We start from the raw sequence: 21,937 nt of genomic DNA on the forward strand, positions 1-21,937 counted from the left end.
ACGTAGCTGCTCCCAGCTCGCACAGTACGTGAGGTGAAGCTGGCAATCATTCAAAGTTTGGTTGCTCAGGCCAAACGTCTCCATTAGTTAGTAGTTGATGTGAAAGCATTTCGTGGTAATCAGTGGAATGTGGCCAGTCTTGATATATACTGACACAGATTGTGGGGCAAGAATGTGGGTACTAGTCCATGCATGCCATTAGAGAGATTGATATCCATCAACTATGTCATTATGCATCTGAAATTAAAAGTTAATTAGGTTGAGTGAACGTGATTAGAAATGACACTTTTTTGAATCATTTATATTGATTCTTATTCAGTTTTGTGCATATGATGAGAAATGGGGAAAATATATAAAGTGAAAAATGAGATGAAAAAACTTGATGATCTAGTTGGTGGAAGCATGACTTCGAGAAGAGGAGCAATCAAACCTCAGCGACCAGCTCTAATTGTCACTTCGAGAAGAGGAGAAATGATACCTTTTTTTTTTAGCAAAAATAAATAAATTAGGGAGGTAACTGGAAAAATCGGGAATTTTAGACACACCAATCAAAAAAATCCATTGTTATAATTGTGTTCGTGGACTTCTCTGCCCTCCCTTTCGACAACACTAATCCGTAGTGAATCTTGGAACCGTCCATTCTGGTGGTCTGGAAATCTCGTCCGTCCACGTTCTCCTTCGGATTACGGACACCGTGTCGCCTCAAGTATCTCCGTCCCCACTCGCAAACGACGAAACAAGAACTACCGCGCATCTCGCACGTGCCGACGCCCACCGAGACACTCCATTTCAGTCCCCCTTCCTCGGAGGGATTCCTGCTCTCGCCTTCCACTCGGATGGCTTCCATCTCCGGCGTTTGCTCCCCCTCGTCCGCCGTACGTATCCGTCGGTCCCTCCCGGTCTCAACCTCTGGCCATCTCCGCCGCCTCCGGCCGTTCCGCTCCGTCGCAGATCTCAATCGCTCCTTCTCCTCTACCTCATCTTGCTCCTCCTCCTCTGCCTCTCTCCCCGTGGAGAAGGTGGAGGATGGATCCGTCGAGAAGGATCCAATTAATCTCTGGAACCGCTATGTCGACTGGCTCTACCAGCACAAGGAGCTCGGCCTCTTACTCGACGTTAGCCGGATTGGGTTCACCGACAAGTTCTTTGACCTGATGGAGCCCCGGCTTCAGAAGGCGCTCGTGGCAATGCAGGATCTCGAGAAGGGGGCCATCGCCAACCCCGACGAGGGCCGCATGGTTGGCCATTACTGGTTGCGGAAGTCGAAGCTCGCGCCCAATTCGTTCTTGAGGCTTCAGATAGATAACACCCTCGATGCTATCTGCAAGTTTGCCGATGACGTTATCAGTGCAAAGGTACGTTCTTTCTTACTCAAATGTTTAGCTCGCTTTACTTTTATGTTTACCTAGCATGTCTGTTCGAACGTTTTGTTCGATAGCTGGAAAATTATTAGTGTTGTGAGCATTGATAAAAATTAAGATTCAGCCTTTGGAGCAAATTATCTGTTTGATACTTTTATTGCTTCAACCTACCTCTTGAAATGAAATTTATATACTTATGGATAACCAAATTGCACCCACTCAACTCCAAAAATGGAAAAAAAAAGTGTCTATTTTCATTGTAAGTCCCCACTCAGGAGTCTAATTTTCAGTTCAATGAATAATGTGTCACAATTTTTTGTTTAGCGATTACATTAAGATGATTCGGTTTGGTCCAAGAATTCCAACAATAGTTCCATTCACGTTGAATTCCTATTGAAAAAGTAATCAAAACAAAATTATAAAATTTTGTAGGATTAATTGAAAAATCTATCTACTTTGTATGGATTTTCAAATCTACCACAACAATATAAATTTATCAAATCTATCACATGGTTTAGACTTTAGTAATAAATCTATCACCTATTAAATTGCCATTCATCTACAAATAGTCGTTGACGTTGTAGAATGTTGACTCAACCAAATCATCTGCATCACCTATTGCAACAACTATTTATTGGTTTAGCAAATGAAAAGAAACTCTCAATCCCTAACACTCAGTGTTAACACCACAATTGTGTCTTACCCAACTCGTTCCTCTATTGCTCAATCTCTAGATTCCTATAACGGTGGTGATGGAGGAGGAGGAAGACGGGAACTTGTTCAAGCTGAAGACCACTTGGTTGAATGGAGCTCCTTGTCATCTCCATTCTTAGTTGGAGAATAAATTCCATGTTACAACCTAAGAGAACCCAATCCAGCTAAAAAATGTCAAGACATTTAGGTGAGAGCTCTCTTGGTAACAATGTATGTTTTATGAACTGTCAATTGGAGATGTGGTACTAAAGGATGAACTGTGTCATCTTCTCTCGTCCTACTCTTTAACGTGCCCCCTCAAATTTAATATCATTTTTAGAGGTGAAATCTAGTTCTGATACCATATTAACCTTCAAGTCTGATCCAAAATACCAAAAGAAATTTAGGCGGAATGTCTCTTAGTATCTAAGTATATTTTAAGAACCCTCTTCTTAAAAAGTTGGAGTAAGTGATGGAGTTTTATTCTTTATTCTCACACTCTCATGTGTCCATCTAAAATCAGTCATCTGATTCTAGGACATCATATAGGGACGTAATTATGTTTTTTAGTGAGGTCAATTGACCTCACTAAATGAATCCCAGACTATCTTAAAACTGCAATCAGGGCAAGATGACAATAATTAGTCGATCAAGTCATCAAACATTAATCTTAAAACTAACTCAATTGTGAAATAGTTAATTGATCAAACTTTAACCTTAAAATTAACTTAATTGTGAAATAGATATTAGATAAAAAATTGTTGCTAAGACAGAAAAGCCATTACCCCAATGATTCCCTTTGGAGTAGTACCCTTACAACTACTTAATTTTGCAAATTCTTCAAGGAAAAAACTAACAATCATTTTGTATCAGCTGTTTTTATTTTATATTTTCATATTTTATATCTTTTAACGGTTATACATCTAAAGTTGTGTTACTACCGTTCAAAATATCTTTGGTTCCAAAGTATTTAATACATTCAATCCTATAGATATCTTTTTTACTTTTGACTTTTAATTGATGCTATTTAAAACAGATTAAACCTCCATCATCTCCAGCTGGTCGCTTTACCCAAGTGCTCTCTGTAGGAATTGGGGGTTCATCATTAGGCCCTCAATTTGTTGCAGAGGCATTGGCTCCTGACAATCCTCCTCTGAAGGTAGACCTCCTATTACTCCACGTATTTTATCATCATCTTGTGTATACAATCCTCTTCTGAAGGCAGGCCTCCTGTCACTCAATTTTTTTTTTCATAATTTTGTGCATACAAAATCAAAATCATGCATTGTGCTCAACAACAAGTATCTCGGAATAATCTCTTTGATAGGTTCATATTCCTTAATGCTACATTTGTATATGATAATTTCCTGCACTTCATTCAGTTCTTCATTTGTTTTGCTCTTAAGCAGGGTTTAAGTTGTACGACTTGTACTGGTGTGCAGATCTGATCCATATGAACCTGTCAAAAAAAGGAATAGTCTATAACGTTGTTTTACCAGATTTTTCTAGATAATTTGAGATGGAACCTGAGCGGTGTTGTTCTGTATGACTAGTATACTTATGCTGTCAATAAGGTCTGCATCCCAAACTTGCTTGCAGGTGATTTTATGTAAATTCCCTATATTAGGGCAGTGTGGAAATTTGATAATCAGTGACGCAGTAGTTTTAATTTTACCATGTTTTAATTTAATATATGCATATAGTTGTATTGAAAAATCTAATTGGAAGGATGAGTGTGTCTTCCAATGAACTAGAGATTTATTTACTTATAGGAAGACTAGATTTAGTGATCCTTTGAGCAAGAACCTTGTTGTTGAGAGCTAGAATAACCTTCTTCTTTTGGCTTTATTTTATGTTGCAAATTGGCATAACCTTTCAATGGGTCGACTTGTTCTCTGAACTCGTTACTGTTGCTTCTAGAAATCTAGTAGGCTTGCACAAATGAATGCAAGATTTGATTCTGGAAAATACCTGCATTTAAGTTGGTTATAAAGAGGATCTATGTTTCAAACTTGCTTTATGAGGGAGTTAATGCTATTTCTTTGTTTTTATTGGTACATGCATTTAACTGCACACGTTTTTGCTACCAACATGTTAGGCTTGAGTTGGTAATTGCTATAACTACTCTATTTTTTTGTACATAAAATGACAGATATTTCATATAGTTAGTACTTTATGTGTTTTTTGCATATAGTTTAAATAACTTAATGAGACTAAACTTTTTGAAGGGGAGTCTTGGTGCAACGGTAAAGTTGTTACCATGTGACCTAGAGGTTACGTGTTCGGGTTTCGGAAACAACTTCTTGCAAAGCAGAGTAAGGCTGCGTACAATAAACTCTTAATGCAATACCAACGGTCATAACTTTTAACTCGGGTATCAAGATGCTCTTTGGTTTAATCAAAGCTCGTTCGGAGACCTAGCTTTGTTATCGAGTGGAATTCGTAACCGGCCAAATTTCATATATGAAAAACATTGTTTAGGGTTTTTTCGGAGGCTCCGAACTTTTATTTTACTATTTTTAGTAATTTTTATTTTTTATTTAGAGTATTTTTAGTATTTTTGTCTAGCAATTAGGGTTTTAGGTATGTATAAATGTCCTTTTTAGTTGTTTCAAGACAATTTTTATTATTGAATAAGACTTTTATTTTCAGTAAAACCTAGAGATGACGATTTCTCTTTATTTTTAGATTTCTATTTTCTCCTCAAATTCTTTCTCTTCAACTGGGATAATTGCTATTTTGTCTAGCGTCAGTTGGTATATGAGCACATTAGATCCAATGGACGGTTATTATGGTCGCGATCACAATAGCGAGCAGGTTTGTGAAGCCGAGCAATGTGGTTGTAGCATTCAAGATATGATGATGATTGAGAATTTATAAAGGCAAGTTGCAGAGCATCTAGTGGCATGAAATCTTGAAGATCGTGAGATCTCAGATTGTGAGATCTCAGATAGTGAATTTGAGTCTACCTTCGAGAACCCATATCACCATCGAGCTACATAGTAGGAATGTCGTGGAGACCTCGATTTTCGAGTTGATTTGTTTGAATTTTCTGGTACATTACAAGAAGAGGGTTTTGTTGATTGAATCAACGAAGTGGAGTGAATTTTTTAATATAAGGAAGTTCCGGATCGGATGAAGGTGAAGTTGATTGTCATTAGACTCAAGGGTTGAGCATCGGCGTGGTGAGAGCAGTTGCAGCACTCGAGAACTGAAAGGGCAAACCCAAAATAACTAGCTAAGAGAAGATGAAAAAGAAGATGAGGGGTCACTTCCTTCTTTTCGGCTAGACCCAAGTTCTGTTTCAGCAACTTCACACGTTGAGATAGGGCGCTAGATTGATCGATGATTATACGGAGTAATTCTACTAGTTGATTGCCCGGAACGACTTATCCGAGATGGAGGAGCAGATTGTGGCACGGTACTTAGAGGGCTTGTATCGTCTCTTGCAAGATGTCCTTAGTCTTCATTCATTGTGGATTGTTTTAGAGGCCTACTAGTGTGCATTGACTATTGAAAAACAACAAAACTGAAACCAGTCCTTAGAGGCAACCAAAACAGTCGGCTAGTTTGTCCTCAAGATTCCCGTCCTTTACCATAGTAGCCACCATAGGTTAATTCTAAGACCCCATCAGATGTTTTTGTTGTGGTGAACAGGGAAGTTTATTGATCTAGGAAGACATGGAAGAAGAGACAAAAGCAATTGATGAAATAGTGTATGATGATGAGGCAACTGACAAGGTGCTTTACAATGATGACCAAAAGACTTTGATTGTTCACAAGAGTGATGATTCCCAAGAGCGATTCGGAGGATGATTGATTGAGAACCAATATTTTTCACACTACCTGCTCTGCAAGATGATCATCGATTGTGAGAATGTAGCATCCGATGAGACTATCCAGAATTCTTGTTGAAGACGAACCGTCATCCTAAACCATATAAGTTGTCTTGGCTGAATAAAAATAGTGAGGTAAAGTAGACAAGCAATGCCTCGTATCTTTTTTAATTGGCAGCAAAATTTTTGATAATGCTTGGTGTGATGTGGTGGCCATAGATGCATGCCATGTATTGTTAGGGCGACCATGGTAGTATGATCACAATGTTATCCAGGATGAACGAAAGAATACTTATACCCTTCACATCTAAGGAAAGAGATTGTGTTGACGTCACTACGGGAAGGAACCACTCCAATTCCAATAGCCAAAACTACTAATCTACTTTCTATATCTAGGTTTTTAGATAAGATAGAGCATGGAGACGCTGTCTATTCTTTGTTGCCTTGCCAGAACGATGTCATAGCCATGGACACTGATTGACTAGCTGAGGTACAACAACTGCTAGTGGACTTTGCCGAATTGATGCCAAAAGATCTTCCTCCTGGTCTACCATCTATGTGGAATATCTAGCATCGGATTGATCTTATTCCGGGGTTGAGTTTGCCTAATCGACCCGCATATTGCCTCAGTCCCAAGGAGGTTGAAGAATTACAGTGGTAGGTGGTGGAATTACTTGAAAAGGGTTATATTCGTGAGAGCATAGGCCCATGTGCAGCTCCTACCCTACTAGTGCCCAAGAAGGATGGTTCATGACGTATGTGTGTTGACATCAGAGCCACCAACATATTACAGTTAAGTGTATATTTGTAATTCCCCACTTGGATAACATGTTGGATCAACTATCCGGTTCACTTCTCAAAAATTAACCTTAAAAGTGGCTACCACCATATCCAAATAAGGCCGGGAGATGAATGGAAGACGCAACATGTGTTATATGAGTGGATGGTCATGCCTTTTGGATTGTCTAATGCACCCAACACATTCATGATGTTTATACATTAGATCTTGCGGTCTTTTATGCGAAAGTTTGTGGTGGCTTACTTTGATGACATTCTCGTCTTTAGTCCGATGTGAGCATCACACTCCGATCACCTTCGTGCTATTTTTGAAAGGTTGAAAATGGAGTGCTTATTTGTCAACAAGAAGTGTTTTTTTTACTACCCCATTAACTTTTCTGTGCTTTATTTGGCAAACGGTCATATGTTGACCTAGACGCCCCCACATGGCCGGCCCCACAGTCCTTTGTAAAGAGGTAAATTAGGAAACTGAGCAGACCACCATATGAGAGAGTAAATCTTGGAATCGACCCTTGCTTGATTTGACAATTCTACCATGTGGTGACCAACACAGCCAAGCCCTGCAATGTTCACACGGATCAATTAAAGATAGACGTAGTCTTGGAGTGGCCTCAGCCAAGGACCTTGCACGATATTAGAAGTTTTCATGGATTGACTTCTTTCTACCGCCGATTCATCAGAAATTTCAGCACTCATTGAACCCATCACCGAGTGTCTTAGGGACGTGATTTCAAGTGATTTGAAAAGACAGAGGTTAGCTTTCAATTGGTCAAGCAGAAGATGACAACAGCAGTTTTGGCATTTCCCGATTTTGACAAAGTGTTCAAGGTCAACTGTGATTCATCTGACATTGATATGGTGTTCTAAGTTAGTCTGGGCATCCAATTACTTTTTTCAGTGAGAAACTGTCCGGATCCAAGAAGAATTATTCTATCAACAACTTAAACCATTGTTCAGTCCTTGAAGCATCGACGCCACTACCTCGTACAGAAGGAGTTCATCCTTCTTACTAATCACGAAGCCTTGAAGTACATCAATGGTCAACACAAGCTGAGTAGGCAGTATGCCAAGTGGGTGACTTATTTGTAGGAGTTCACCTTTACGCTGAGACACCAAGTCGAGAGCCTAAATCGTGTTGCAGATGTCCTGAGCCGTCGCTCTTCATTACTTACCACCATGAGTACCAAAGTTGCAAGCTTTAAGGTTTCATAGATATGTACATAATGGATCCTTCATTCGGAAGGATATTCTAGGCGGTACATGATGGTTAATGCCACAAATTTTTTTGTATAATGGTTATTTATTTCGTGAATTGTAGTTGTGTGCGTTCCAAATTGTTCACTGAGGCAACAGATTATGAGTGAGCTTCATAATGAGGGGCACTTTGGACGTGATAAGACCTTGACCCTTATCTCTCTTGATTTTTATTGGCCCAAGTTAACTATGACTCAATTTGTAGACTGATGTTTTGTATGCCAGAGGTCTAAGGGGATTCTCACCAATGCAGGCTTGTACACTCCCTTTCCAATTCCTGAAGCTCCTTGGTTTGACATTAGCATGTATTTTGTATTAGGATTACCTACAACTAATGAACCTCAGATTCCATTCTAGTTGTGGTTGTCAAGGTTTCAAAGATGATATATTTTGTAGCTTACAGGAAAGATGACATATTTTGTAGCTTGCAGGAAGATTACGGATGTTGTTCGGATTGCCCATCTTTACTTCAAGGAGATCGTGCGTTTACATGACGTTCCTCAATTCATCACTTCATATAGTGATATTAAGTTCATCAATTTTTTCTGGAAGAGCTTATGGGAGAAATTGTGAACGCAATTGAACTTTAATAGTGCCTACCTCCCTAGACAGATGGAGAATCGAAGTTTGGGTAACTTCTGAGGTGTTTGACACAAACTAAGTCGAAGCAATGGGATTTGGCGTTACATCAAGTAGAATTTTCCTATAACAGATCAAGAAACGTGACCACAGGTTTGAGTCCTTTTAAGGTTGTCTATGGGCGGAACCCATCCATGTTACTAGATTTAGCTCCTATCCCATGTGTAGGATAATTTAATCCTAAAGCAGATTAGATGGCAGAGCATCTTCGGGGCATTCATGAGCAGGTGAACTGAGTATTCTTGAGAGCAATACCAAATACAAGACTTAGGTTGACGGTCATTGTTGTCAGGTACTTTTTGATGTCGGTGATTGCCTGAGCTGTATTAACTCATGATTGTTTCCCTATTGGCAAGTACAATAAGCTTAAGGATCGGAAGATTGGGCCATGTGAGAGACTGCAGAAGATCAATAATAATGCATACAAGTTATGCCTTCCTAGTCATGTGAAGACTTTTGATGTCTTCAATGTGAACCATTTGACTCCTATTTTGTGGATGCTGATAGGGCGGAACTAGAAAATTTTTTTAAGGGGTGCTGAATTTACCCTGCACAGGCCATCCGTCACTGCCGCCACCGATCTCATGCGCAGACGCGCTTCAACGTGTCCTTTTGGGTGGGAAGAAGGACGGGGAGGAGACGGAAGGTGGAAGGCCTGGAGCTCAGGTTGATTCCATTTCTCCACCAACACTGCTCGCTTCATCACCTCCTGCATAAAAGTTTGCCGGAGAAGAAGATTGGGGGGCTGCAAAAGCAGCCTCCACAGTCAGGAACCTCCATACTAGACGGTTCCGACAAACTCGGGGAGGAGGGGGGGGGGGGGGGGGGCTAAAGCCCCCCTTAGCCCCCTCTTTCGGTCCGCCCTTGGATGCTGATGATACTACTATGAACTTGAGGGCGAGTTTTTTTTCAATCCGGGATGACCGATGCAAGACTGACGCAAGAGGACTTGAGTTTCAACGGATCATAACTTTTAACTCGGATATCAAAACGAGGCACCCTTTGGTTTGAATCGAAGCTCGTTACCTACATTTGTTATCGGGTGGAGCTCATAATCGACCAAATTTCAGATCCGAAAAACATCATTTAGGGTCTTTTCGGAGACTCTAAACATCTTTTTTACCATTTTTATTAAATTTCTTTTGGTATCTAGGGTATTTTTTATATTTTCGTCTTGCAATTAGGTTGTGTCTATATCAGTGTCCTATTTCATTGTTTTTAGACCATCTTTATTATTGAATAAAAATTCTAGTTTTGGTAAAACCTAAAGACCCTTTGTTTTTCAATTTCTCTTTTTATTTTCTTCACAAATCCTTTTTCTCTCGCTATTTTGCCTACGTCAACCCTTCCCCGGGACCCGCATTGGCGGAAGCTTCGTGCACCGGGCTACCCTAATGAAATTAAATTTTGAATATCTTATACCAAGTCTGGTTCTCTTCAACTACTTGTGTGTACCATATTTGCCAGTCAATGATTTTTTTTATATTATATTGTTTCCTCAAGTTTTACTTCTTTTTTCCTCAAGTTATACTGGTCTTTTTTACACGACACACAAATAACTTACATAGTACGTTTTTTTAAGTTTGGTTTATGCTTCCTAATGAGTTTCTCAAACTTTCCTGCTAAATATGTGATTATCTTTTTCTCATGTTTAATATTTGAAAGTTTTACTTTTTTCCATGGGCGTTATACTGGCCCTTTTTATATAACACTCAAATAACTTACTTTTTTAGTTAGGTTCATGATTCCTAGTCAGTTTCTCAAAATTTCCTGCTAAATATGTGATTCTCTTTTTCTGATGTTTAACATTGGAAAGTGTTGATGAATTATAAGAATTCCATGTCTTATTTCTCTGATTGTTCCCTTGTGTGCCAGATAAGATTTATTGATAATACAGACCCAGCTGGAATTGATCATCAAATTGCACAGCTTGGACCTGAGCTTGCATCAACACTTGTAATTGTAATCTCAAAGGTCAATTTAGTAATAACAGTACACTATATGTGATTCTTTTGTTTTTCGTCCTTTACTAATCTGTTTTTTACAACATAAACTCAAAATATCAACATGCTCAGAGTGGAGGCACCCCTGAAACACGAAATGGGTTGTTGGAAGTGCAGAAGGCTTTTCGAGAAGCTGGGCTAGAATTTTCTAAACAGGTACTACCTAAAGTTCTTGCACTCATGTTGACAGAATATTGTCAGTAATCTTACCTGCACCATTATTCAGATGTTTGTTGTCAATATGTTTTGATTAGCATTTCCAGAACATTAACTATCATTAACATTTTTGAGACAACACTTAATGTGAAAGGAATATTGTTTCTCTTTTTTCCATTTCTGAGTGATTAACTGTTATTTCATGAGGGAAATTATTTAATTATTTTATTGCTGGCACCCGTATGAGATTTTTTTGAACTTTGCCATGAATTTTGAATGATGCAGGTTAATTATGCTCAAATATATTTTGTCTGCAATTTATAAGTGCTTACCAGTGTGTTAATTGGCTGCTAATCTTAGGGATGCTTTTAAATAAGTTGTGGGTGATTCTTTCCAAACTCTAGTGATATTTCAAAATTGTATGCATTTGCAGGGAGTTGCAATTACTCAGGAAAACTCCTTATTGGACAATACAGCTAGGATTGAAGGGTGGTTAGCGAGATTTCCTATGTTTGACTGGGTTGGTGGTAGAACCTCAGAAATGTCTGCCGTTGGTTTACTCCCTGCTGCTCTTCAGGTAATTATCTACTATTTGATTCCTTTCTGCCAGTTTCGAAAGGTTAAACTCACCATCGTTGCAATTCAGGGGATTGACATCAAAGAAATGCTTGTTGGTGCATCATTGATGGATGAAGCAACTCGCATGAGGGTGGTATATTACATCTTACTTTGGCTATAAGTTATCTATTAATTTATTTTGTAATCAGCATTATCATTTTAGTTGCTGTTGTCAGCTATTTATCTTAAACGGTTTCATCCAGATCAAGGATAATCCAGCAGCATTACTTGCTTTATGTTGGTATTGGGCTTCTGATGGAATTGGATCAAAGGTTTCTTAGTTGAACTACATTTATATATGCAATAGTCTGCAATTGTTGTTTTTACCTAATCTACTTTTATCATCTTCTAACGACAGGATATGGTTGTACTTCCTTACAAGGATAGCTTATTACTCTTCAGTAGGTATCTGCAGCAGTTGGTCATGGAATCCCTCGGAAAGGAATTTGATCTCGATGGAAACCGGGTTTGTAGCATTAGCTGTTAATGGACTCTTTATGTCTGCATCATGACCTGGATACATCTGGAAATCTAATTAAATGTTACATATGACTTCATTAAATTTATAGCAAGACAATCTGACATCATTTCAGTAGTTGACACATGATCATACATGCACTGTTTGAGCAAATCAAAACCACTTAAAACATAAACACATAACTTTGCTTACATTTTCAAGCCAAGCCAGTATAACAAATTATGCAAACTTGCACCTCCACCAAACAAGAAGTGTGGTTACTTAATTGAATGAAACAAAATGGTAGGCATTAGTAAGGGGGTTGAGGGTTTATTTTGAGACAAGTCAGTAGTAAGGAGGTGTAGCAACATACTTATGATGATATAACCATAAAAATTCTGTATGTTGTCACTGTATCTCACAAAAAAGTGTCATTTGTTTGCATGGTGGATCTGTGAGTCCTACTTGGTGCATCTCAAGGTTTAAAATATCGTGCCATGTCACTCGGTACGAGCAAAAAAATTCATTCCGCCCGCGGAGGCCACACGCAGGCCTCGCGGCCACTGCGGAGGCCACACGATGGCCTCACGTTCGCGGGCAGCGCGAAGCAGCCGAAGAATAGTGCTTTTAATTAAAAACTTAAGTTAATAAATTCAATCAACTCTTAGTTATAGTTGAGATAATTTAAAAAATGGGATTGCAAATGCTTATGGTTTCTTCATGCCAAGAGGTCCTGAGGTGGTGTGTACATCATTGGTTTGGAGGTCGGAAATTATGTCGAAGCATCGGTTCATTCTTTGGTTACCTGCTCATGGGAGACTACAAACAACGGATACGGATAGAATGCCATATGTGGAGAACAAGACTTGTATGTTTTGCTGATCTCGAGATGAGTCGGCTGGCCACTTGTTCTTTGAGTGCTCTATTACATGTGCTCTTTGGAACAAGGTGCGGTCATGGTTAGAGATAAGTTATGAAGCTAACTCAGTTGCAGTGCTATTTTACATTCTTGGCCAACACTACAAAAATACAAGCTGACGAATGAAAGCCCGACATCTTGGAGTTTCTAGTATGATATATGTTCTGTGGGAAGCTCGCAACAGGTGTTGTTATGAGGGAATGGTTCCTGATGTTGACAGAATGTTGCGCAAGATCCAAATTCATGTTTATCGTTTTGTGGACATGTGTAGAAATTGAAGTCGTTAACCTCTGTTTCGGTGGTCTTCTGGATGTAAAAACATGGACGCAGATTTTGTGGATGGTGCAGATAGTGCGGCGAGTGGAGCAGTCAGCGTTGCTATACAATTTGACGTTGATTTCATCGGCGATTGGAGCAGTCCGCGTGCTGATTTCATCGGTGAATGGAGAAATCAATTTGACGTTGATTTTGTGTTGGTGCTTGAGCAGTTTTTACGTTGGTGCCACAGTGAGGCTTGAGCAGATTTGATGTGTTGGTGGCACATGCATGGCTTGGGCAACTTCTAGCATTGGTGGCACATGCAGATTGGTTTGATGGATTTATGTTGCATGTCATTGCATTTGTCTTTTCGTTTTGTACGTGAGGCAATAAAAAGTCATGAACTTGTCATTAATTGACATCTCATGCTAGACATGCTAGCTTATGTTCTAGCATATGATGTGTGCTTTTGATTCTATGTTCGAGGATGTAAAGGCTTGAATATTTTATAATACATTTACTTATTTCCGTGAGATAATTTAAATAGCTTCAATTAAATCCTAATAAAACTATCTTATTAATTTATTATATATTTTAAAAAAAAATATTTATTTTTTAAATATTTATATATTTTTGAATTTATATATTTATATTTAAAAAATATCAAAATCATACTGGCACATCACGATACGGTACTGAAATCGTATTGTTCTGGCCAATGATCGAAATCTCAACACGAGTCGAGATTTTATAGCTTGGTGCATCTACAATTCCAAATTACATGAAGTTCCTTTTTGGTTGCTTAGAAATACAAACCTAATTTGTTCAGTCAAACTGCTTGTGATTTCTTGACAGACTTTAGGGCATGTTTCTCATCCATAAATAATTTTGGGCACATATAATGCATAGTGATGACTATGCATTAATTATTTCAGCAGCACAGCTTTCTGCTTCTGAGTTTATCATGGATCTGAACTGTTAGTGTCTGGTTTTCTTTTGCATAAGCCATTATCTTTTTGCTAGATCTTATCTTGCCACACTTGATGCCTTGCATGTTATTTCATTTCAGGATTACTTTTTCTATGATTGGTAGATAAGCCAATCCCTTGTAATGTATCCAAAAATAGTTGGAACTAATTATAGTAGAGTTTATAGGTTTCTAATGGATCTCATTCAGGTCAATCAAGGACTTTCAGTGTATGGGAACAAAGGAAGCACGGACCAGCATGCGTGAGTTTTTTTACTATTTGTTGTTTGTCATTCTTCCTGATAGCAAGTGGCATGTTCTCAGATTCAATGCCATCTTGCTATGAGCAGGTACATACAACAGCTGAGAGAAGGGGTACACAACTTCTTTGTTACTTTCATCGAGGTATTACGTGACAGACCACCTGGTCATGATTGGGAGCTGGAACCAGGGGTTACATGCGGCGACTATTTGTTTGGAATGTTGCAGGTAGATATTAAATTTTCTGTGATGAGTCATACAATGAAATGCCGCTGGTTGGTGTAACTTTCATTTTTTCGTGGTTTTGTTGACTAGTGATAGTTTAAATATGCTAAATTAGCCAAGTCCATAGCATTTTCTTTAAATATGAATTAATAGGATGATGTAAAAATTGCATTTCCCTTAATGGAATATTCACATAAAGTTACCGGAGGTAGCTTTGTTCATCTCCATCGGTAGATAATTGGATGTGAGCAAACTATCATAACTCAGTTTCATTTTATTCCTCCTCTTGTTTGAAAGTGTTTTTTGGTTAATGCCTTGAATAAATTGTATATGCTTAATGTCTATCATCTTTCTTATATGCTAAAGGAGGGTCTATGTTTGCACAGGGTACACGGTCAGCACTATATGCAAATGACCGTGAATCAATCACAGTGACAGTGCAAGAAGTGACTCCTAGAAGTGTAGGAGCGCTAATTGCACTCTATGAGCGTGCTGTTGGAATTTATGCACATTTGGTCAATATCAATGCGTATCATCAACCTGGTATGATTACATGTCTTCACATTTGATGTGGTCATTATCTTAAGTCATTAAAAACGTCAATATTTGCTGCATTTGTCTGTGGTTGCAGGTGTGGAAGCTGGAAAGAAGGCTGCTGGTGAAGTATTAGCTCTGCAGAAGAGGATCTTGACTGTTTTAAACGAGGCCAGGTAAACTATTGTCTTAATAAGCTTCTTCTTGGAATTCAATGGACTGTCCATCTGACATCTTGGAAAGATGTCCAGATTCAATATCATATTAAAAAATGGAACTTTTCACATTACGTAATCTCTCAGATGATGAAGCAACTCCGCCCATGACAAATGGCCGGTCCCAAGCCCGGCTAAAGGAGGAGGGTTGCATTAAATTACTGGCCAACGTTATACTATGACAAATGTTCAATCAATGGATCCATTAAACTATTATGCTAATACTAGGTTGTCTCGGAAGAAACGCGTTATAGGGTCTGACTGTAACGTCTCGGCAAGGACCGCTACATCTCCAGAATTTAGTTATAGTGCTAAATATCCAAGAGTTCGCGTTGGAAGGTCCGACTGTAACGTATCAGCAAAGACCGTTGCATCTTTATGAAAACTTGGGCGTAATATTAAATAAGCAAGAGTTCTCACACCATAGGTTGGATAAAAACAAATATTATAGGAGAATTAATAGTCTAAGATTTGGTACATGAAAATCAATGAAGGTAGTAGATGCGATAATTAGGAGAAGAATTAGTATTTTATATGTACAAGAGACAAAATGGGTAGGTGAGAGGACAAAGATGATAGAGAACTCGAGTTTTAAGTTATTGTACACAGGAAAGAATAAAATAAGAAATGGAGTGGGTATTGTTGTAGATAGTGTTGGTGCAGATTGCACTAATAATCAGGTTTTGATGTATGACAAATATGTTAAAGTTAAATGTGTTGTTTGTCTAACCTTTTACCAAGTGTGCAGGACTTGATGGGTCTAGAGGACCGAAATACCAGGCTGAAATTCAGCTAGGTTGATAGCTGTCTCAAAGTCCAGATTGATTGAGATCTGGCAGAAGTCCAGATTGGTTGAGATCTGGCAGAAAGAAGTCCAGTTGGGTTGACAACTGGCCGAAGTCCAGATTGGTTGAGATTTGACAGGAAGTCCTAGTGGGTTAAGGGACCTGACATTAAGGAAGTCTGTGAATGGTAAGTAAGGTAAGCACTGGAGGAGAGTGATCTAGTGAGGATGAGTCCCATTTGAGAATATTAGGCGCAAGTCCAATTTAGGTCCATTTCGAAAATCTAAATTAAAACTGTGATTAGATCTTGGTCTAAAGGAGACATGATCTAACTAATACTGTTACCTTATTATTGTGCTAACTTTGTTTAGCAGGATAAACATATTATAGTTGTCTGAAGTAACTCTTTTTTTTTGCAGGAAAAGACAAAGGTGAAAAAGAGTGGTCCGGGCGCTCGGACCAGCTTCGATGAGGCCGGGCAGGTGCCTGGCCAGTCCTGACACTCGGAGTTGCTCCAAGCGCCCGAACCAACAAAGTTTATTCAGAAGTTGAGTTGGAGCGCGACGGCTTGGTGATTCATGTCAACGGTCCAGGAGCCCAGAGGGGGTCCGGGTTCCCGGAGGTGGATAAACTTCAAGGATGAAGTTTCGACAAGAGCTCGCCACGTTAGCACAGTCCAGGCGCCTGAGAGGGGATCGAGGCGCCCGAACGAGGCTAAAACGAAGCTTCGACCAGCAGCTTCATAACATCAATTGATACAGCTTTTATACTCGCGCGCTGCTCCGAAAAGTTCTCCGAGATATTGAAAAGCTGTTCCGACAAGCTATGCTCGAATCTGTAATTTTGTATTGTCAGTATAATCTAAATTCCTACATTGTACTTACTCTTGTAATGATTTTATTATTATAATGATTGTCCAACGAAAGCACATAGCGAATGCGAGTCTTGGAGTAGGAGTCGTCGAAGGTTCCGAACCAAGTAAAACACTGTGTTAGCATTTGCCTTTTACTTTGATTATTTCCACTGCTTATTCTTGACTTTCGAAAAAGCGACGAATGCTATTCAACCCCCCCCCCCCCCCCCTCTAGCGTCTTTGCGATCCAACAGATAGTTCGTTAAAGGATAAAGTTATGAGTAGTTAAAAAAGGAGAGAATTATAGCCCTTAAGATAATAATGACAAAAGAAACTATGAATGTAATTAGCATATATGCACCGTAAGTAGCATTAGATGAAGTTACTAAATCAAAATTTTGTGACGACCTAGATGAAGTATTATAAAATATTCCGCCAAGTGAAATGATTTTAATAGGAGTTAATCTAAATGAGCATGTCAGAGTGAAAAATGAGGAATATGAGAGGGTACATGGTGGATATGAGTTTGGAATGAGAAATGAAGAATGGAAAACTATATTAGATTTTACAATAGTATATGACCTTATATTAGCTAATATATTTTTTTAAGAAAGGAGAACACTTGATTACGTTCAAAAATGAGAATAATAAATCGTAAATTGACTTTATTATGGTTAGGAAGAGGGATAGAAAGATTTATAAAGATTGCAAGGTCATCCTTGGAAAAAGCTTAACTACCCAACATAAGTTAGTAGTGTTGGATATACGTCTCAAGCATAGCATCTATAAAAAGAAAATATATACGACTCTTAGAATTAAGTGGTGGAAGTTAAAGGATGGGAAACAAAATATATTGAGAAGGTAGAAGTACAAGCATTAGGTGAAATATACGGTGATTCTATTTCAACATGGGATAAAATGATATCAAAGTTGAAAATAGTAACTAAGAGGGGACTCGGTGAGTCAAAGACTCAAAGGGACATGAATCTGGATGGTGAAATGAAAAAGTATAAGAGAAAGTGAAGAAAAAAATGAACAACTTATAAGGAATTATATATATGTAAGAACGAGGAAAACTTAAGAAAATATGCAATAGCAGAGGCTAAGAAAGTAGTGAATGAAGCAAAGATTGAAAATTTTGAACGATTATATAGAAGGGGAAAGAGACATTTATAGAAGAGTTAAAGTGAGAGAAAGGAAGACAAGAGATCTTATCCAAGTAAAATGTATTAAAGATTAATGTAATATGATACTAGTAAATGATGGAGAAATAAAGAACGGTGGAAGAGGTATTTTTTTTTAACTTTATAATAAAGTTTTAAGTGACCAATTTAACTTAGATAATTTAAGTAGGTCAAATGAATATAGAAATTTAAATCTTTATCATAGAATTCAAACTTTAGAAGTAAAACAAGTTTTAAATGGGATGCACAATGGAAAAGCCGTTGGACCAGATGATATAGAAGTATGGGTGCCATGGGAACAAGGTATTGAATGACTTACAAAATTATTTAACATGATATTAAAAATGAAAAAAATGTATGATCAATAGAGGGTAAATACTCTAGTTCCCTTATATAAAAACAAGGGAGACGTACAAAATTATGCAAACTATAGAGGTATTAAACTAATGAGTCATATCATGAAACTTTGGGAAAGAGTAATAAAAAAAATTAAAAGAGATCACGGTGATCGAAGATCAATTTGAGTTCATGCCTGGAAGATCGACAATCGAAGTTATACCTTTTCTTAGACTTGAAAAATATCGGAAGTAAAAATAAGATCTACACGTGATATTTATTGACTTAGAAAAAATTTATGATAGAGTCCCAAGAGAAATTATATGGAGAATTTGAGAAAAGAGAAATGTTAGCGTAACATATATTGAACTAATTAAGTATATGTATGAGGATGTAACGATCAGAGTAAAAACTTCAGGCGGAGTAACTGAAGCATTTTCAATAAAGATCGGGTTACATCAAAGATCAGCTCTAAGTTTCTATCTTTTTACACTAATTATGGACGAACTCACTGCACACATTCAAGACACAGTACTGTGGTGCAAGTTGTTTGTAGATGATATTACTTTGGTAGATAAAACTTGTAAAGAAATAAATGTTAAATTAGAATCTTGGCAGAAAACACTAGAAGGGAAAAGTTTTAGGCTTAGTAGAATAAAGATAGAATATATGAAATTTAAGTTTAGCAATATTTGACGTAATGAGATAATTGTTAAAATAGGAGATGACTAGTTGCCTGAGATTGAGAGCTTTAAATATTTAGGATCATTTTTGCAAAATGATGGAGGGATTGCGAGAGATGTTTTCTAGAGAATACAAGCAGGATGGTTGAAATGGAAGAGGACATCGGGTGTTTTATATGATCGTAAAGTACGTTTAAAACTTAAAGCAAAGTTCTACAAAATCACAGACTTGCTATGTTATATGGAACTAAATATTGGCTATGACTCGAGCACATCAACAGAAGATGAGGATATTAAGGGGGATGTGTAGATATATGAGGATGGACATAATAAGAAATGAGAGTATTAGAGAGAAATTCGGAGTTGCATTTATTGAGAAAAAAGAGACACGTTTAAGATGGTACATGCATGTATTTAGACGATCAATAAATGCTTCAGTTAGGTGATATGAAACTATGACAAACACAAATCAAACGAGGAAGAGGAAGATAAAAAAAGACTAGGTTAGCAACAATAAAACAAGATAAAATTTATTTAAATATAGATGATGAGATAGTAGGGAATAGAGTCCAATGACGTAAAAAGATTCATATAGTCAACCCCCACATAGTGAGATAAGGCTTGGCTGTCGTTGTCATCGCCGCCGTCGTCATCAAATGATGAAGCACATATGTCAATGTATAGCATCGTATTCTACTGTTATAAAATGTTCTTTGCTGATCAAACGCTGGGAAAAAAGACATGTTTGGATTTGGTGTTAACAATGCCATCAAGCTGTGTTAATCACAACTATCTGGGGATTAGGGTTTGGATCATAAAGGGCATCGAACCTAATTTGGGTATATACTACTGTCACTTGCAAGATTCAAACAGGATTTCCAGTTTTGATAGAATATTAAATTTAATGGTACAAGATGATAGCAAAGAGACTCATATATACATTTATATTTTTTTATTAAATAGCATTTGTAAATGTCCGTTTGTTGAAAATTAAAACACAAATTGCTGGCTTGAATTGGCCCAAATACTATTTAACCATAACATAATAGGAAGTACCGAGCAACTAGGTGGATCTTGTTGTACCATTTGGCTTGTTAAGTTAGTATACCTAGCAATATATATACACTAGTATTGCGCCCATAAACAAAGCAGCAATAGTATTTGTCCCTAGTTTTGCTTAATTGTTTAATTTACAAATACTGGGATTTCTCTTCAGCTGCAAACAACCTGTGGAACCACTTTCACTGGAGGAAATTGCAGACCGATGCCATATCCCGGAGGAGGTAATTTTTTTTGACAATTAAATGAATAAATACACTTGGTGTCTTTTCAAAGGTCAAGAAAAAAAGGGAATTGTGAAATTGTCTATACGTGGTCCATACACGCTCAACCTTGTTTCAGAAGTTGAGAAAAAAATCATTAGACAAAAACACTGCCCATTAATTGCATGTTCTTTTTCTAATAGTCATGGCTAATTCTCTTCTCGTGCAATGCAAAATCCTCCTGACTAACATAGCTAATATTTATGAATAATATAGTGTCTCTCTAATTTTTAATATAAAATCCTTCCGAACCATAATTGTTTGAAGATTGAACCATAATTGTCAAGAGTATGAAAGATACACATTGTTTCATGCATTGTTTCAGTCAAATCTATTCCTTTATGAAGATATTCAAAATTTTCGACATTGGTTCACTCCTAATAGCACTTCCATCTTTCATATATCAACTGCTAGACAAGTTGTGCATAAAGAAGATGACAGAAACTAGTATGAAGTCTGGAACCAAAAAACTTGTAATTATCGGCTGATACTGGTAAATAAATTTTTGAAAGGCATTCAGACGAGCATGTAGGCTCTAAAGCTAGGCCAGATGCCACCACAGAGCTGTCTTATTATAAGAGCTACTTAAACTGAACTTTGCCTAGGCAAACGCCACATAAGAAGCCCTAGTTGAATGATTGATCAACTAGATGCTTGCCTTTGAGGAAATTTTTTTCAAGTACTGCTGGAAGTTGGTGTCAAATTCGTGTTTTTGTTGGCTAACCTATGACAACATAACCAGTGCAATTACAACTAATTTCAACTATCTCTGGAAGTAGACACGATTAACACAATCTTGTAATTTTTTTGTTTTTTGGTTTTTTTCAAATTTTCATTTCTGGCACAGATAGAAATGATCTACAAGATAATCGCACATATGGCTGCAAATGATAGAGCGTTGATCGCTGAAGGCAGTTGTGGCTCGCCACGAAGCATCAAGGTTTACCTCGGCGAATGTAATGTAGATGATTTGCTTGCTTAATTGAATTTTTTTCCATTATACTTCAACAACTAGATATGTGAACTCATAGGTTGGTAGCCACATTGTAATGTGGATGATTTTCAAGTGAATTTGTTGCTAATAATTACCCAAGCCTGTTGGTTCCACACATTTATTTTCATGATATTCTCTTTTCATTTTGAATAAGAAAAGCATTTTGAAGTTCAAGAAATAATGAGCATCATTTCCATTTTCAACAAAGAAAGACTGTTATAATAGATCATATGATTAGTATGTTCAATATGTTCTATTGAAGTATACAAACTATACCAATCCGACAAAGTGATAGGAGCATTTTGGAGGAAAGAAGATAAAAATAGTCCCGATTCCTAACATATCACACCTACTCTGAAGAGGTTCATCTGCAAAATGAGACTCCCAATGTTATATCTAGAGCAAATGTGCATAAGCTAGAGTTCAGAGCAATGAAGATATCGAACAAACTAGAGATCCAGCACTTAACTTGATAGACAATTTACTACTAGAGATAAAAAAAAAGAAAAAAGGTGGGTATAAATATTGCTTATTGCTCTGAGGAATATTTATAGTTACTTGAAAATAGTAGTTACTAATTTTATTT

General features: G+C 37.6%; 1 protein-coding gene across 5 annotated transcripts; it reads left to right on the plus strand.

Moving 5' to 3' along the window:
* The first annotated feature begins 726 nt into the window (after positions 1–726).
* On the plus strand, positions 727–21,519 carry LOC122005146 (glucose-6-phosphate isomerase 1, chloroplastic-like). Of its 5 annotated transcripts, none has more exons than XM_042560073.1 (14): positions 727–1,355; positions 3,091–3,213; positions 10,457–10,555; positions 10,657–10,740; positions 11,174–11,317; positions 11,387–11,452; positions 11,535–11,630; positions 11,717–11,824; positions 14,170–14,222; positions 14,310–14,448; positions 14,832–14,988; positions 15,077–15,155; positions 20,252–20,318; positions 21,205–21,519. In XM_042560073.1, exons 1-14 carry the CDS (start codon positions 837–839, stop codon positions 21,337–21,339), a joined length of 1,869 nt encoding a protein of 622 aa, XP_042416007.1. In that variant the 5' UTR covers positions 727–836; the 3' UTR covers positions 21,340–21,519. The 5 variants fall into 5 exon arrangements, with proteins under 5 accessions (XP_042416007.1, XP_042416008.1, XP_042416009.1 ...); XM_042560074.1 differs by having other exon boundaries at positions 11,562–11,630; XM_042560075.1 differs by having other exon boundaries at positions 11,387–11,449; positions 11,562–11,630.
* The last annotated feature ends 418 nt before the right edge of the window (positions 21,520–21,937 follow it).

Source organism: Zingiber officinale, chromosome 7B (genome assembly GCF_018446385.1).
Source record: "Zingiber officinale cultivar Zhangliang chromosome 7B, Zo_v1.1, whole genome shotgun sequence".
Taxonomy (NCBI): domain Eukaryota; kingdom Viridiplantae; phylum Streptophyta; class Magnoliopsida; order Zingiberales; family Zingiberaceae; genus Zingiber; species Zingiber officinale.

Coding starts and splice junctions, on each gene's coding strand:
- LOC122005146 (XM_042560072.1), top strand. CDS start 837: ATGGCTTCCATCTCCGGCGTTTGCTCCCCCTCGTCCGCCGTACGTATC. Junction 14,449..14,831: donor ATTTGTTTGGAATGTTGCAG/GTAGATATTAAA, acceptor ATGTTTGCACAG/GGTACACGGTCAGCACTATA. Junction 15,156..20,251: donor ACTGTTTTAAACGAGGCCAG/GTAAACTATTGT, acceptor ATTTCTCTTCAG/CTGCAAACAACCTGTGGAAC.